This window comes from Diospyros lotus, chromosome 6, assembly GCF_014633365.1.
Source record: "Diospyros lotus cultivar Yz01 chromosome 6, ASM1463336v1, whole genome shotgun sequence".
NCBI classification, from domain to species: domain Eukaryota; kingdom Viridiplantae; phylum Streptophyta; class Magnoliopsida; order Ericales; family Ebenaceae; genus Diospyros; species Diospyros lotus.
In genome coordinates this window covers 10808180-10826627 of record NC_068343.1, presented here as the reverse complement: position 1 = coordinate 10826627, position 18448 = coordinate 10808180, and the positions used below count along the sequence as shown (strand labels likewise).

The 18448-nt window shown below is 34.9% G+C and overlaps 2 protein-coding genes across 7 annotated transcripts in view; one reads left to right on the top strand and one right to left on the bottom strand.

Moving 5' to 3' along the window:
- LOC127803482 (protein BASIC PENTACYSTEINE6-like) overlaps positions 1–8760 on the bottom strand; it is a 33527-nt gene extending 24767 nt beyond the window's left edge. For 4 of the 6 annotated variants that reach the window (XM_052339726.1, XM_052339724.1, XM_052339723.1 and 1 more), the window contains exons 1-2: positions 8593–8759; positions 7146–7205 (exon numbers count right to left, since the gene is read on the bottom strand). The gene's annotated coding sequence lies outside the window, so the exon portion shown is untranslated. Of the gene's footprint in view, positions 1–7145; positions 7206–8592 lie in introns of all 6 variants that reach the window. The other 2 variants (XR_008023526.1, XM_052339725.1) reach the window with 2 other exon arrangements.
- A 1795-nt stretch (positions 8761–10555) lies between these two features.
- LOC127803116 (histone H1) lies at positions 10556–11717 on the top strand. Its single transcript, XM_052339149.1, has 2 exons — positions 10556–10810; positions 11088–11717. Exons 1-2 carry the CDS (start codon positions 10634–10636, stop codon positions 11514–11516), a joined length of 606 nt encoding a protein of 201 aa, XP_052195109.1. The 5' UTR covers positions 10556–10633; the 3' UTR covers positions 11517–11717.
- Positions 11718–18448: the final 6731 nt, after the last annotated feature.

Below are 18448 nucleotides of genomic sequence, written 5' to 3'. Positions count from 1 at the left end.
AGTTTGTTCTTTCAAGGGTTTATTTTGATGTGTTTTTCCCACACACACGCCACACGCTGTGTCTGTAATACCCCATGTTCATGTAAAGTTACCACGTAATTTCGATGAGTTTAGGATACCGAAAAATTGATTTTTATAGCAATTTCAAGTACCGAATCAACTGTAGGGAATGCCTTGGAGTGAAATTGTCTAAGGAAAATGATATGGTCTCGATATGCGTTCTGAGTTAGGATTTATGGTATCGAAAGAATCGGATCGGGAACAGTTTTCGGTACAGCTAAAATACAGTTGCCATTTAGGCTGTAAAACCGAATCGTTGTAGGAGACTCCCGAAAAATCAACGGAACCCTAGGGGGGCTCCGATTTTGCGTAATAAGCAACCCTTCAGTGATTTCGAGATGAAACGATAGCCCGGTGAGAGCACTGGGGCGAATCGTCCTTTTTGACTAAGTTTTGAGTTATTAATTTTGAATTTTTGGTATCGTAATGCAAATTAATTTGAAGTTTAAGGGTATAATTGCAATTAGGGAATTGCACAAGTGTAATTGGGATGAAATTTGAGATTTAATGTGTAATTTTTCTTAAACTGAAGTGTAATATATAATTTATATATACATATATATATATATATGCATGTGCACATGGCCAGCTTCTGAGAAGCTTTAATGGCCGCGATTTTGGGTTGTAAATTGGAAGATAATCGCAGCAGAATTCGCGGAAGATAGTTGCAGCTAGATTTTAGGGGATATGGCAGCCGAATTTGAGAGATTGTGCAATTAATGTGATGTATATATATAAATATACGTCCATGGAGAGCCACAATGGCTGCCTATAAATTGGCAGCAATCTTGGCCAATTGAGAAGCATCAAGAAGAAATGAAATGTGTGTTGTAGAAAGTGGTGGTCGAGAGCATTAGAGAGAGAGAGAGAGATTGCGAGAGAGAGAGAGATGGCCTGAAGCAATGGCCATTTTCCAGCAGCCGAAGTCGGCCATGGCAGACGAAAGAAGCTGCCTTGTGCAGCCAGCAGGTAGCAACGGTTGCAAGCGGTGCAATCAGGGGGGGGGGGGGGGGCGAGAGGCGGCTGGAAGAGGCAAACTCGCAACCATGGCCGCGAGCTCGCCAAGATGGGCCGCGAGCAGGGGCTAGACGCGGGGCCGCAGGTGGCCGCGAGGAAGACTGTCGGTGGTGGCAGTCGCGATGTGCGGCGAGGGCAGCCGCGGTGGGCGATGGCGAGGGCGACGGCAGGCCAGAAGGACGCGGGCAGCAGTGGGCATGGCGGTTCGAGCGTGCAAGGCTGAAACAAAGGAGGGAGGAAGAAAAGGAAGGAGAAGAAGAAGAAGAAAGGAATAAAGAAAAGAAATGAAAAAGAGAGGAAGCTACGCAGGTGTTGCGCGCGCAGGGCAAGGGAGGGAGATGATGAATAGTAGAAGAAGAAAAGAAAAGAAAAAGGAAGAAAATAAAGGAAATGGAGAAAAAATAGAAAAAAAAATAGAGAAAAATCTTAGAAAAATTCTAGAAAATAGGAAATTATGTTTCGATGATATTTCAGAGATTTTGGGCGAGAAAATAGTTTGGGCACGCGTTTCGAGATCAGGGCACACATATCAAGGAAGCCGGAGATGCTAAGTTAGTGAGTAAAATTTCCTAGAAAATTTCAGAAATTCAAGAATATTATTTTATGGATTGGTGTAGTGAAATATTTGAGAAAATATTTTAGAAATATTTAATCTGGAATTATTGAGGAAAAATAGGAAGAAATAGAGAGAAAATTAAAGAAAATGCCAGAAATTATGAAAAAATAGGTTTTAATGTTTATTTAAATAATTATGGCGATTATGATACTTTGAGACTGAAGTTGAAGAGACTCGTGCAAATTTTGGGGTTGGCACGCAAATCGAGGCAAGGCACGGATATCGAGGTAGCCCAATAAGCTTGAGAAGATAAGTGATACTCCCCAATTAAAGTTAGTTTTATGGAAAATACCTGATTTGTAAGTGGATTATGTTCCTCGAAAATGTTTTCATCATATTGACATGCCCTGATATGTATCCATCACGTAGACTACATACATGACATGACTATAAAATGCATAAATACACGTTGATATCATTGATCACTCGCATTTGAGACCATAGGAAGTACGAACTGGCACCGCTGCTTTACCAAAAGCGCACCCATACACTTTGGCTTCGAAAGAGGGGGCCGCAAAAATGGTAGGTAGCATGAGGGGTGCAGTTGACACCTACAATGAAAGACATTGCATTCATGCACGAAATATGTTTTCTGTACCCTTACTTAGATGATTCATCATCTAACTTGGGCTTTGCCCCTAGAATATTCAAACGTTCTAGGTGGAGATCGTAGCAGATACGAAGATAAATGAGACATGAAATGACACTTAGCAGAGTGCATGAGAAATGAAATGTATGTAACGTAGCTCCTGTATTTAAGTTCTGCTACTTTAGATTTTGAACTTTTTGAGGAATGTTGAAGATGTAAGAATTTATTTATGATTAATGTTAATATATCAGGTTTCGATCTTTGCTTCCGCATTTGATGTGTATAGTGATTCTCTTTCGAGATTAATGTATGGGAATTCTGGGACGGTTATCGAGGTATGATGTGATTTAAAATTAAGTTTGAAAAAAAAAATTTATTGTCCCGGAATTATCCCAATTTATAACGCGCCCGAGAAAGCGGGGCGTTACAGTGTCAGTTTCCCACATGCAAAACATCACTTTGAGCTTGATTAATACGTAAAACAAAAATGGTTCATAACATTAAAACACGTCTAAAAGTTCTTATGTCTAACCTTAGAATCACAAAGGAGACTATCACCTGCAAATACCAAGACATAGACACACCAAGTTGATACCATCCCAACACTAAAGTCAAAATCTAACCAGCCAAATCAACCTTCTAAACCAAATCCTGGATGCGACCTTTATTGGTAACATAGTGATTCCCTAATTAAAATTTTTGCGCCCAAGTGAGTCTATAAACTTGACAATGAAAAAAGTCTATGACCATGTTGACTGGAAAGCTTTTATTGAATATTTTGGGGGAATATAGGACTTGGAGGTGAGTGAAGGAGTTGGATCAATGTTATCTATTTATTTCTTTCTTTTTTTTTTAATCAATGACTCCTCTAAAGTGTTAGATTTTGATTAGCTTAACTAGGAGTGTGGAAGGTCTATAGAGTATGATGTGCCTGGGAGTGAATTCCTTTCCTAATACGGCCTCCATGATCTTGTTGAGGATAACCAAGTAGCTCCCTACATGTCTCACACGTGTCAATGTCACTAACATTGGTCACAAAAAAGTTTGTCTTTCCCTTGCAACCTTGGTTCCATGCCTTTTAGCTCTTCTCGAATCTATTATCCTTTACCATATTGATATTGTGGTGCATTACTAATTTATCTTGACTTATCTTAGGAATCACAAGGAGCATAGCCTCGTCCGGCTCTCTTCATTTTCTATGTAGGCAAATACTTCCTTTAATAGGGAAGCGGTTCTTTTTCCAAAATCTGAATCCACACCTACTCATACTAAGACTTAAGCCTCCTAAAAACTCAAAGATCAGTTCTCGTTCCACAAACTTCTGTAGTAGCCACTGTCCAATTTCCTTATGTAGTACCATGAATCCTTCAAGTCATAGATTGAGTTGTATTTTCCTTTTCTGGCCAAGTTTTAGCAACAACATCCCATGTCTCCTTCGTGGTATGTAGAAATAAAAATTATAAAACTAATCTCTAGCTGCCTATATAAGAAAGAATAAAATTACAAGTAAAGTTATTTGTAATAAGGTCAGAGTAGCTCTTTTTAAAGATAAGATGGGCGAGAATAATCAAGATTGTTTGTTCATGTGAAACGAAGACCAACAGAGGATCTTGTGAGGAGAGTGGATGGAATGAAACAAATATCTAGCAAATGAGGTTGGGGAAGGTCATGAAAAAACTTGGTGGGAGGCACTTAGGTTTAATATGAGTTATAAAGGCCTTGCAAAGATAAAGCCATAGATAAAAATGAATGACAAGTTAGAATTCAAGTAGTTTTGATATGTTGATGTAATCTCCAGTTGCATAGAGTTCAGTAACCAAACACATAACAGAAAAGTTTTCAACTTCCTGTTCGAGATAGAGGGGATCACTAACAGGAGGTTCTCTAATTTTTTCATTCAAATAGCCCATCTTTCTTTTACTTTTTGATATATAAAATAAGGCAAACTGGGACGAAGCCAAATAATTGTATCCATCTAATCAGACAATGGTGATCTAAAGCATAGAATTTCCACCTTGGGCGGTCATCACTTGACTCTGTGCCCCCTTCTTATATCCAACATGCTTTCCAGAACACCACAAAAAAGCTGCGGGAAGATTTAGTTGGATTACTTTTCTACTTCTTACAACATAAACAAGTTAGTGTAACAAAGGAAAGGGATGTAGTGAGTGAGGAAGAGAACTACAGCCATTGTATGTTCTCTGGTCGTTAGTCTTCAAATGCCTAGTTGTCGGTTGTTTGGCCGTTACTTGTCAGTTGGTTGCCACATCTTTGTCAAATGATGATTTCTGGTTAGATCTCCTCTTTATGGTGAAAACAGCATCTACTAAACTCTTCCTCACTGTCAATCTGCTCCACCATATCTGGTGCTCTCTATCAATCATTTTGATTGCATGTCTATTACTATCAGTCAACTAATCAGCCTATTGTCTCCATCTTTCACCTATTCTTCGCCTCCTACCTTTGCACCACCTATTTATCTTTAACTAAAAAGTGTTCATAATAAAAAATGCCCTGGTACCATGATGAATGCTAAAAGAAAAATACTAAGGAAAAAGAATGGGTTCCATCATCATTCGTCATCATTACTTGCACCTTATCCTACCTAAGTTAGGGTTGGTGTTGGTGACATGGCATTCATAATATCAATTAACTCAGATTAAGAATACAAATCCTTTTAATACTCACATCAACAATACAAATCCAAGCAAAAGGAGAATATGGCAAAATTTTACACTTGATGCAACGCTCTTAGCAAGGGAATAATGAGATGAAGTTCCAACACCATCTTCATACGAAAAATTTTTATGAGATGGTGAATGGAGATTAGTACTAGGAAAGAATTCTTAATGATTTGTCTTACTGAGGTATATTCCCTATTTATACAGTGATACGTACAAGCGAAAAAAGAAAGACAAGTAATTACTCTAATCATGTTATTCTTGATCCCCATAATTCTAGTAATCTAATCATAGTACAAATCTCTCCATCCCGCATATCCTACCAACATAGAAATCATGCAACCAATCCACTTAATGGGATTACGGGTTGTGATTGTTGTTATTATTGTGGTTCTAAGGATCTGGGAGCCTTAAAAGTATTTCTTGAGTACTTGGCATATGTTGCTTTATATTACTCTTTTTTAGCAAAAGTGTGTCCTTGATTTATTGTCTGAAACAATGATGTTAGGTTCCAAACTTGTTGATACTCCTATAGTATAAATACCAAGCTTGTGACAGATAAAAGGTGATTTATTGAATGATTGGATCCAACACTGAACACTAGTTGGCAAAATGAATTACTTGATTGTCCCAACTAAATATATTCTTTTCCACAAGTATTGTTACCGTTACTCAATTCTTAGATTCTTTGCATACAAGCGATGATGATGCAATAAAACTAAATCCCAAGGTATCTTACAGGCATGCTTTGACGCGCCTGCCATTTTAAGATCATGACTTGACACTAACTCAGTAATACAAATGCAAATTCAACAAATTCTCCGTTAATATCCTTGTTGAAAGTCATTTAGGGCTGCTGAGTTGTGGAAAATGATTTCCAGTTTTCTATCTCCAATTTTCTATAAAATTTCTAGTTGTCATTTTCCACAGAAAATTTAGAAAATGCAGTCAAAAGTTAAAAATATAATTTTCAATAAAAAAGGAGAGATGTTAAAAATATAATTTTCAATCTAGAAAATTAGAAAAAGTGTTCAATAAAAAAGGAGAGATGTTTCAATTTATTTTGTGTAACTTGTGTTAGAGAAGGAGATGGAGATGCTTTGTAAGAAACTTTTGGAAAACCACGTTTTGCAAATATCCATTTAATTCGAAAAATCTTTGTATTTGAACTAGTTTTCCAGTTTCCCGTTTTATGTGGAGTAATTTTCTGGGAAATTTAGACTGTTTCCCCCAACTAAATAGCCCCTACCCTACAAAAGTAAAAAACAGGTTGTGAGAGCTCAATCTAGTGTTGAATTAAAGTATAGAACTATGCCAAACACTACTTGTGATATTATATATATCACCAAAACGCTAGGAATTGAATCTTACCTATGAAAAACCCATTGAGATTGCTTGTTGCTTAATTAAAAAAAAAAAAAAAAAAAGAAGGCTTTAGAAAATGTACAAAATAAGAAAACTCAAATTGCATATTAGTTCACTAAAGCCTTAGTAGGAGAGCTATAGTGAGATTCATTTTGCAAAAAGATTGGAAGACATGACATATATGTTCCAGCTTAGGGAGTATTTCTTGCGTTTGTTCATCAAAAAAATAAATACCGTCAGAGGCAAACCTAGTTAGCTATCCAGTATTCTCTAATTTTGTGTAAAAGTTTATAATATGTCTGTATCTTGATAGGTAAGATAGTGGAATTTAAAACTTGTCTTTATTGGGAGCCATTAGGCATCCCTAACTTTTGAAAGCAAACTAAAAATGCTTTTTGATTCATATGTTCTTAAATTTTTGGTAAGCTGAGTTAAAAGAATGGTACAAAACCTTTAGCAAGCATTTTCTTTTCCAAATTTTTATAATTTTAGAAACTAAAAACAAAAGACAATAACTTTGCCAAAGAGGCCTAAAAGTTAAGAAGATTGCATAATATATATATATATATATATTAAAATTTAGGCACTAATTAGTCTCAGATATTCAAAAGACTGTTTGATCGTGCTATCATCAGCCTTTATCAAGAATTTTCATTTTTCTCATTAATAAATATGACTTTGAATTACTAGAAACTAACATACATGTTCATGATATAAAGCTTGCGGTAACAAATAACAGATTCATGGGACAATTAACAAGGATAAAGAATGTTATGCAACAAACAAGTCCAAATGTCAAATTTTGTAGAATGCATACCTCAATATATATTGCGACCACCAGTTGTCTCAAAAACTATCATAAATATGTTGATATAATCTGCATATTAAACCTTCACGTGAACTTGAAAAGTCCAATGAAAATTCAAATAAATTAAGGAATAGGTACCACATATGTAGCAAGAGGTTAGATAGGGAAAGAGTGATAGAAAATAGACTTTTCATAGATGGTCATAGGAAGAAATAAAAAAGAGTTTGCATGCATCCAACTCATGCTTCAATATGTCCCCCCTGCCCCCGAAGTGTGCTTCATTTTCCAAGTTGTTAATGGATTTAGTAAATAATTTTTTCGTATTAGGATAAGCAATGCCTATGTTGTCCAATTGACCTAGTTAGTTTGCATTACATGAACAAGTAAATCTCTTACAGACTTTACCATAGGATTTCATGATTGTGTGGTGGGGCGATATATGGTGCAGATCAACTAAACAGAAAACAATGCCACTTCTGGAATGGGAGATCATCAATTCACGTAGGAAACTCGATTTCCTATGTGTAGCGGTCCAAATGTTGTTTTAGCTGTTGATCTAAGCATAAAGGTGTAAGCTGAGTTATTGAATGACGTATTCAAGCTTTGCTTGAAATTGTTAACGGGTTACAAAACATATTCAAGCTTAGTATATTTATTATCAGACCCATCTCAAAAACTTATAATTAAATTAATCAAGACCAAGCTTGAATAGTTTGATCTGTTATGAGGACGACCAGCATTACTGCATATATAACTTATAGAGTTCTAGAAAACTGTTAGAAATTAGATTAGCTTCAAAATGAGTTTTAACTTAACGAGTGTAAGTAACAAGAAAATCTGGAACAATGGTTTTTAACTAGCAAGTCAATTTTAACCTGGTTAGTTTAACTGCCTTCCCTAAGCATGGGTAGATTTTATACTCATTGTCTACCCAATTCAAACACATTCTGGACTGCAGATCGATATCTAGACGTACATGTGTGCGTATTTTGGTGAATAGATACATCTATGAGAAATGAAAGAAAGGAAGAAGCTGCTCATTTTTTATTGGCGTTTTAAAATGTGATGGGGGCAAAAGCAAATGCTGAAAAGGCCTCTGCGCTGCATTTTTAGCGGGCATCCCTACTTGTTAAACTTAGCACTGCATTCCTCTACCATGAAAAATAACCTAATCCTAGCCCTAAAACACTGTGAACTCATCGATCCAAAACCTCGGAAACAAATTTTCTCATCGGATTGAATGAATGCTTCCTCCAGCATATGTCAAACTTCTGTAATCACAAATTGGAGCTAGGTTTTACCGAGATCAGGCACAAAATTGAGAGAAACAAACAAAACGCATTAAAGCACAAAATGGAGGAATTGAATAAAGTGCAGAGAGATCGAAAAGCGAAATGTGATCGATTGGAATTACTGAAGACTGGTGGAAGAGCCTTGGTGGATGGATCGGGCTTACCAGAGAGAATCGAAGCGGGTGAAAACAACGCAGAGCCGATTCGAAGCTTTGCTTCCGAGCTCGAGATTATAGCGTAGTCGCCTAGCAGTATACAAAGACGACGACTCGGGATGCTGTCTTCGCGTCTTTGAAATGATGGGCCGATTGCGGGCGGATAGGAGAGAAAATGTTCAGGCCTGGGCCACGTCTGTCAATTTGCCATCTTACTCATTTGGGCCATCTAATTTGCAAGGGGTTAATACATACGCTGTTATTTTAATAATTAAAAAAATATGATATTCAGTTATTAATATGTAAAATATCAAGATTTTGTGGTTTAATTATTAAAAATTGTTCTCTATTTCTCTTTTTTGAATTGTAATGGCTATGACAAAAACATCTTTTTTCTTTTTCTCTTTCCATTACAAACTTATGATGAAAGATTATAGATGTAAATGCATTAAACTCCAAAAAATTCTTTTTTTTCTTTCTCACTTTTTCAGTTTGCAATGACAAAGGTTGGTTAAGATAAGGGTAGCAACAACAAATGTGAAGGCATCTACTCTCTCATTTTCTCTTTCTTTTGTTTATGTCTCTCTTTCTCAATTTGCATTACTAGGGGTTATTCACTGCAAAGGTGAAGGTGAGGGCATTTATTCTTTTTTTTTTTTTCTCTCATAACAAATCTACGGATTTAGTTTGTCTTTCATCGTAGATTTGCCATAAAAGGATCATAGGAACATCACGATGAATCTTAAGAGTTTATCCCTTTATCTCTCTAACATAGGTTATTATTAACGACTATTAAGATTTTTTTTCCTAAAACCGCATCGGGGGGAGGGGAGATTTTTCTCATTTTCCAGTTAAAGTGAGAAAAGAGGGTCACGTGACCCTCAAGTGAGAATTTAAATTATTTGAAAAATTAAGCAATCAAACACTATAAAAGCTAGAATTTAGATAAAAAATAGTCATTTTATATGAAAAATGCGGCCAATCAAACAGGCCTTAATGGTTCATTTGTTTTGGGGTAATAAATTAAAATAAATTTATATCAAAATGAAAAAAAGTTGCACACCTTAAAGATTTTGGTACATAGTTTTTAGTTTTGATAGTAACAGGAAGCAAAGTGAATCATGAGCGAGGATTTGGCTCTTGTAGGCCTCAAATAACAATGAAAAGTTGCCCACGAGCACCTCTGAGGTAGGCTATTTGATACCTAAATTAACATTTGTGAGAGCCTCCAATTATATTACAAATAGATAAGTAATTGAGAGATTGCAATTGCAAATTCTGTGCTAATCGCAGGCTACTATTGGTTTACTCTAAAATCACGAAGTTTGAAACAACGTCTAACCTAATAAATATAATTAATCAAGACAACACTTAAAAATATAAAAAATAATTAAACAAAGTTTAAATTTAAGAATTCAAGAGCTATATATGTAATTAATTTAGCATTTCAATATATAACATAAAGCCAGAGTTATAGTGTGTTATTTGGAACTTAAAATCGCATAAAAAGATAAACAAATCACAGTTATTCTTTGACTTCTTCAAATCGCAGGCAAATGTAAGTCATTTTGGCCCATTCATGGCACATTAGAAACCTCAATTTCACAGCTTTAATCTGGAGAAATTCCCAATCTCCAAAGCGACGCAAAACCAAGGAGAATGAGTTCCCAAATGGGCAAGAAAACACACTGTGTAGAGTTTGTCTGTACACACGTATCATAAAGAGGGCAAAGAAACCAAAGATATATATTTATTCCAATTTTGGAATCCGGAGAAGAATGGCGTGACAGCGCCCCGGTTCCAGAATTAAAAGCCGACTAACCGATGGCTGGATGACAACCAGGCGGACGGCTCGGATCGCCTCTCATACAAGCTGGCGATCCGTTCGACCTCAAGTTAACCAATAGGATTTCGCTTATGCCTTCTTCAGAACAGGTCTCTCGCTTATAAATATGTATTTGAAAAAATATATAAATATATCTGGGAGGTGCATTCAATTCGATCGAAGTCGAGTCATCAGAGGAGTTCAGGCGTTGCGTGGTTGTGATTTATGATGGCAGCCACCGGAGAAGTTGAAATCCCCACCGTCGAGAAGCCAGTGGAGGAGGTTCCGGCGACGGAGGAGTCGCAGCAGGTGGAGAAACCTATTGAGGAGAAGAAGCCAAGAGTTAGGAAGGAGAAGAAGGCCAGAGCGCCAAAAACGGCTTCTCATCCTCCATATTTTCAGGTAAATCTTCGACTCAGAAATTTTCGATTCCGGCTTTGTGTTTCCGCTTAATTCTGATAATTCACGACGACTTTTGTCAATGCACAACTGTTATTGTTTTTGCGATTCTGATTCTGTCGTTCAATTTCTATTTCGAGTGATCTGATTTACACCTTGTTTATCGAGGTTTAGGTTTGTGAAGCGTTAGATGTTGTAAGAAGGTGCTGGAATTTCAATCCGACATCAATTAAGATTGTTTTTGGCAATTTTATGAGAGTTTGTGATGGATTTCATGCAGATGATCAAGGAGGCTCTGTTGTCGCTGAACGAGAAGAGCGGTTCGAGCCCGTACGCGATCGCCAAGTACATGGACGATAAGCACAAGGCTGTGCTCCCTGCGAATTTCAGGAAAATGTTAGGTCTTCAGTTGAAGAACTCCGCCGCGAAGGGGAAGCTTATCAAGATCAAGGCCTCGTACAAGCTATCTGAAGCAGTTAAGGGCACAGGAAAGGCCAAGGCGGCAGCCGAGAATAAGCCTAAGCCTAAGGCTAAGTCCACCGCCCCGAAAGCCGGTCCTCCGAAGACAAGAGGAACTAAGAGGAGGTCGATGACGGAGAAGAAGAAGGCTGCGCCGAAGAAGGCGAGGAAACGGACGCCAGCAAAACCGAAACAGCCCAAGTCCATCAAGTCCCCTGTTGCCAAGAAAGCCAAGAAGGCTGCAGCCTAATAAGTGAATATGTATAAATAGAGAGCGAGATAGATGAATAAATCTAGTATCTGTGAATATATAAGAGTTTTCTCAGAGTCCTCATCCTTCTCTATCCAGTCGTCGGAGAAGGCAAGTGTTTTGCAGAAATTTGGACATATGGGTTGCTTTGTAATCTGCAAGTTCTGTTAGGTGGTAATAAAATAAACTTTTTGTGGTTTAGTTTTCTCCCGATGTGGTCTGAGTTCGTGCATTGGGTTTGGGTGTTTCTCTCGTCTTTCCTCCTCCTAGAACGCTGATCCGGTTATTGGGATGGATCGAATTTCTCTCGTAACTTCCTGGAGGCGAAATGACAACATGGGGTTCGTTCTAAACTTGTGGGGAGTTTTTCCACTCTTTTGAAATTTAGGGACTGTTCGGGGAGAAGATTTTAAATTCTTAAAATTTATGATTTTTTGAAATATTTTAAAAAAAATTTATTTCTAGGATTTATGTAATTTTATGTTTGATTAGATTTAAACAATTTCAAGAACGTTGAGTATTTTTTTCTAAGAATTTTATATTTCTATGTTTGATTTAAATATAATATTATTAAGAATTTATGTTTTTTTTAATTATTTTTTATTTAATTTTATTTAAAAATAATAAATTTCTTTTATTATATAAAATATTAACACTCATAACATCTTTAAAAAATTAAATAAATGTCATTTTTTTACATGTATATATATATGTATATATAATATATATACATAATATATATATTTGAATGAATATCTACATTAATATATATATATATAATATTTTATAATAAATAATATAAATATATTATAATATATAATTTTATATTTAATATATAATATATAATATGTTTGTATAGGGTAAGGGTATTTTAGTTTTTTTCTTTATTAAAAATATTTTCAAGTTCATAAAAAACTTGAGTTCCCAATCACCCCATGAAAATTATTTTGTGGGAAAATTGTTTAAAAATCTTCCCTAAGAATTCTATTTCTCATTATTTTTTTTATAAAAAAATTATATCAAATATTAAAATATATATTTTTAACATAATAATTTTAAAAATTTTAAAATTTCTCCCTCTTAAAGAAACCTCTCGTTTTTTGCAAAGGAAACCCAAGGGGCCGCAGCACCCTGGATGGAACCCCAAAAGCCTTGGATCCTCAAGGGAACCAATTGACAGCTAAGGGAAATGCTATTCTTACCTTTAATTTTAGTATATAGTATTTAGTATTTGAGGTGACATTGGTGAATGGATATATATTATGTTATTTGCTATATTAATATAAAATATTACTTTAAATATCAAAATAAAAGCAATTAACGTGCACTACATTGCCAACAATGCTATAATGCAAGGTAATAACATCGGGAAAATTTTTGAGAGCCTTAGAGAGTTAAATTAGTTGACAAATAGACTTAATAGAATAAAATGTCTTCATTCACATTGCATTGTATTTTTTTAATATAATATAGGTAAAAATATTTTAATCTTTTAATCTTCATTCTATATATAAATCTGTTTGTTAACTCTGACTCTCATTCCTTTACTCTCAAGAAAAAGAAAAAACAAATAGGTGGATATAGTTTCAATAAATGCCTCATCAATAGAGACGTAAGAGAGATGACATATTGCTAATGATATTTTTTAGAAAAAGGGTGAGGAGTGGGATGGGAATATTTTTTTTTTCTCGTAAAAAGTTGTTTAAATTTAGTTTCTCTAAAAAAAAGAAATAAAACATGCTCCCAAAATATAAGTTAAGTAGTTGGGCAAATGATATAGCAGTGTTAGTCTGGTAAGTCATGAGTTCGATTCTAATTCTATGTAGCGAGACAAAGTCTCACACCTACAATTTTTTTTTGTTATTGTATAATCAGAGACACTAACACTAAAAATCATACAAAAATGATCATCACAGAAAATAAAACATCATTAACTTAATTGTTGGTGAGGTTTTCTTGAGTCGTTCAATATGACATTTTATTTAAGAATCCAAATCAATGTTAATCTCAACGGCATCAATCCAGATTACCACAATTTCATTGGTTGTGATTTCTAGATTGTATCATACACATTTGTAATTAGCTAAAATTTATTAAATTTTCTTCAAATTTATAATTCTTCACATTTTATCCCTTTCTAATTTTATTTTTAAATGACAATCTTTTTTGACATTATTTTTTAGTCAAAACGAACTAAGAGTGTGTTTGATTGCATTACCTACAATTTAATTCTAAATAATGATTGTCTATAAAACAAAAACCACCACACCCCCTTGAAAAATAAATTCTATAGAAAGAAACTTTAAATACTTGTACCATACACATATTTTTCATAAAAAGTTAAGAGTGTTTGATTGCTTTCATAGAAAATATATATAATAATTACACATTTTCTATGATAAATGTGTGCAATTAAACACACTCTAAATTTATGTGTCCAAAAAAATCACAATGTCCAAATTAATTTTAAATAATTACATATAATTCTATTATATATATTCATTTAAAGTAAAAATATCAAACTTGAGAGAAAAGTGCCATCAATTGATAATTTAAAAAGAAAAAATAGGGTCGGTTTGATTGGCCATCTTTTTCATAGAAAATGGTCATTTTTCATCCAAATTTTAACTTTTAAGGTATTTGATTGGCCAAATTTTCAATTGAAAATATTTTCTCACTTGTGGATGTGATGCTATTTTTTCACTTTTGTTGAAATTGCTTTTCTCAATTGGGGAGGGGGGATAGATGCAAGTTTTCCATGGAAATAGAAAAACCCACCCACCACATTGTTGGCATTCCCTTTCCACCATCACCTATCACTGCCCATCAACAAAGAAGAGAAAAGAAAGATCATCCAAATTTGCTAGTTGCAACAACCATCAACAAGCAGTGAGCAACGATGGACATCGCGCGACTTATAGAACATAGGCGACAACAAATACGTGGGAGATGATTGGAGAAGACGAACAGACATGCTGCAAAAGGAAGACAAAAGGTCACAATGCAGGGGTGGCGATTCCACGATGCGGTAGGCGGCGACAATGAACGGTGACTCGACCGACAACGACAACGGCAGCGATGGCCAATGACAACAATAGTGGCTGAACGAAGATTGTGGCTGAATTTGCTGGGCAATTAGAGACCCACTACCTGATTATTTGATTATTCTATGTATGTATATTTGATTTATTTTTTGAATATGCATACATTTGATTATTTTATGTATAGAACCACCCTAAAGTGGTTTCGAGAAGAAACAAAAGAATTTGCGATCAAAACATGATATTCGGGCCTAAGTATAATTTCTTAATCTTGCTAGGGAGGTCGAAAAGATGACTTTTTTGAATCTTTGCGGATGAAATTAAAAGTTTGAAACTTATGGGACTTAATGGAATTGTTGAAAAGCTCAGGAGCTTCGAATAAGGGCAAAAATAAAATTTAGAATCAACAAAGGGTTAAAGTGAAAATTTTGTAAAAATGGCCATGGCCATTGTAGACCAAGCCACTGGCACCACCAGCTAGCCTCCAGCTGCCATCGGAAAAGGTTACCTCAAGGCCCAACAGGGGCTTTGTAATACCCCATATTGGCATAAGGTTGCCACATAAGTTAAGTGAGTTTAAAATACTAAAAATTAGCTTGATAGTAAAAATAAGTCATCGAATCAATCACATGGAGTGCCTTGGAACATTGATGTCTAAGCAAAATGATATGGTATTGACGAGCATCCCGAGATATAATTTACAATATTAAATGAAATCGGAATCGAGACTATTTTCGGTACAGCTGTGATTCAGGCTGAAAAATTGAATCGTCGTTGGAGACTTTTGAAAAGTCAATGGAACCCTGAAAGGGCTCCGATTTTATATAAGAATCAACTCTGAGGTGATTTTGGGATGAAATAAAGGTCATGTGAAGGCACAAAGACAAAACGTACTTATTGAGTAAACTTTGAATTATTAATTTTACATTTTAAGTATCTAGATAATTATTAATTCAATATTTGAGAGTATAATAGCAATTGTGCAAAGTCTAAAATGGGATTATGAAATAAATTGAGGGTATGACCTTAAAGTGATGTGAGGTATGGTGAAGTGATATGAAGTATGGTGAGATGATGTGAGGTATGATAAAGTATGGTGAGTTAGTAAGAGTTATGATTGTGGCTTTCAAAAGTTAATCCATTCTAGCTTTGGATCACTTTAGAGTCCAAACCTATAAATAGGGTCATGGGGTTGTTCTCAAAATCATTCCATTTAAGAGAGATTGAGTTGAGGGATTTGTGCTTGAGAAATATGAGAGAAATATGCAAAAAGGAAGAAAGAAGGTCGGTGCAAAATTGAGGTTGTGCATAAAAGTCGAGGTGGTTTGAGATACGTTTATATGAGAGTTATCGAAGTTTTGTTTTACTATGAGTAGTTCCACTGCAAACTTGGTTTACTGTGAGAGTTTCCACTTCAAACTTAGTTTATTGTGAGTGTTCTTTCTTAAAAACTTAGTTTATTGTAAGTGGTTCTACTATCAAAACTTGTCTTGTTTTATATAAATGGTTTTGATTTGTAAAAGTTTCGACTTCAAACTTGATTTACTATGAGCGTTTGTCCCTATAACTTGGATTATTTTGGTTGGTTTGACCCTATACTTGTTATGTTTTATACAAATGATTTGACATGTGATGGGTTGGTTTCATGTGAGAGATTCGTCCCAAATTATTTTATACTTGTGCATTGAACTTTGTGCGTTATAAATTCATGCATTGAAATGTTAATTTTAAATTATGCACGTTATGTGTTGCAGCATTGACATGTTTATGTGTGGTCCATGTGGGATGTGAGTTGTCAACTTGTGTGTGGCACTTGAGTGATAGCACTTGAGATATGTGTCAAGGATTAATGCTATGTGACCTACTTGGGATATGTCTAAGATGGACTTCACCCTATGGTACTTAAGTGGCGGGGTTGAAAGTGGACACCACCCCTGGTATTGGCTCAAGTGGTGGGGTTAAGAGTGGACACCACCCCGGGTTCCTTTGAGAAATAACATTATTGTCTAGATGGACGTTGATTTCGGAGATAGTGTTGATCATTTTGTAACCAGGGTTGTGTTGAGATTTAAAATGCTTTTGACTGAGAGCGTAATGCCTAACATGATATAGAGGTGATACCCGGGTTCATGCGTTGAGGTTGTTCCTCTTAAGTAGGATTGTGTTATACCAATGTCTCAATGAGGTTGTGTTGCCTTTAGAGAAATTACATTTTTCCCTATTAGGGTTAAGTGCTATGTGGGATTCTCTTGGGCTGGGATATGTCAGCTTTGTTTCATGGTTTTGGATATATTCATGAAAATATTTTTGAACTCTGACTTAGATGATTCAACATTTCATTTGGACTATGTCTCTGAAATATTCAAACATTCAAAGTGAAAGCAACAGCGCTAAAGGAAAATGAGTTATTGAGATGTAGTCGTTATTTACGTTAGTGATCTTTAGTGTATATTTTGTCTATGGTTGAGGCGTTTAGTAGTTATTGTTGAGAGATGAGTCTCTATGTATTTTGTTTTGAAAATGTCATGTCAAACGATGGATCGATTTGTACGTTATGAATAAAATGAATTTGGTTATGTGAAATTTGAAGTTTCGATCTTGCTTCTGCTAATGTGATGATGTACCAGTTTTAGTTTATTCATTTTAAATTGAATCATGCTAGATGTACACCCATTTTGTACATCTTTGGCTACATAAGAGGGTATTATGACCAAAATACCCTGCGCCTCACGCGCCTCTATGCGCCTCATAAAAAATTTTTTGTCATAATACTCCCTTATGTACTCCAAGATGTACAAAATGGGTGTACCAATAGCATTTTTCTTTTAAATTTGATATGCTGAGAATATAAAATGGGATTGTCGGAATTTAAATTATGTTGAATGTATGATGGGGAAAAAAAAAATCCCCAAAATCTCAAATTAATGCACGCTTGGAAAAAGCGGAGCGTTACGGGCTTTAGGGTATGGAGAGACAAATGGGCAGGGTATGCTTGCCAAAATTTTTCAAAGTTACAAAATGAGTTTATTCTGATTTAGATGATTTTGTATAATATATTTTTAATTTAAAAAGAATATATTTAGTGAGATAAATACTAAATATGTTGTTTTATACGTTGTTGTACAAAGAATATGATTTTGTAAAGTTGTATAAAATCATAGTTTAACCCAACTAAATCATAATTTTATAATTTGATTTGATTATAAAAAAATATTTAATTTAATTTAAATAAAGAAAATAGTATTTTATAATTTATTTTTAAATTATAATATTTTATAATTTAATATTTGAATTCATATATATCTAATATATATAATATATACTATTTGGTCTATTTGAGGATTTAACTTACATTTATAATAAATAATTTTATTTGAAACAGAGAACTTATTCGAGGAGAGAAAATTTATAAATGCCTCATTAACCCATTTGGGGTTTTAGCTCCTCTATTATATATTCCTAGAACTAATACATCAAATGACAAAAATGTCATTGTCTTGTTCAGTAACAGAAAATAGAAATAACATCATAAAATTATGAGAGCACAAAAACACAGTAAAGTCTAATACGCCCCCCTCAAGATGGATTGTGTATGTCATGAACAACCATCTTGGCTAACAAAGGAAATAAAAGGGATGCTGGTAACGCTTTGGTGAAGACATCAGCCAGCTGGTGTCGTGAGCGAATGGGAAGCAGCTTAACAATTCCTGCAACCAGCTTCTCGCGAATAAAATGACAATCCAATTCGATGTGCTTCGTGCGCTCATGAAACACCGGATTGGAAGCAATGTGAATGGCAGCCTGGTTATCACAAAAAAGAAGAGCAGGAGATGAAGTATGAACATGAAAATCCAATAATAATTGAGTGATCCATACCAGTTCACTTGCAGT

Excerpts from the sequence above, each read along its gene's own strand:
- LOC127803116 (XM_052339149.1), top strand. The coding sequence starts at position 10,634 with ATGATGGCAGCCACCGGAGAAGTTGAAATCCCCACCGTCGAGAAGCCA. Across the intron at positions 10,811-11,087 it reads CTCATCCTCCATATTTTCAG|ATGATCAAGGAGGCTCTGTT; the intron begins GTAAATCTTCGA and ends GATTTCATGCAG.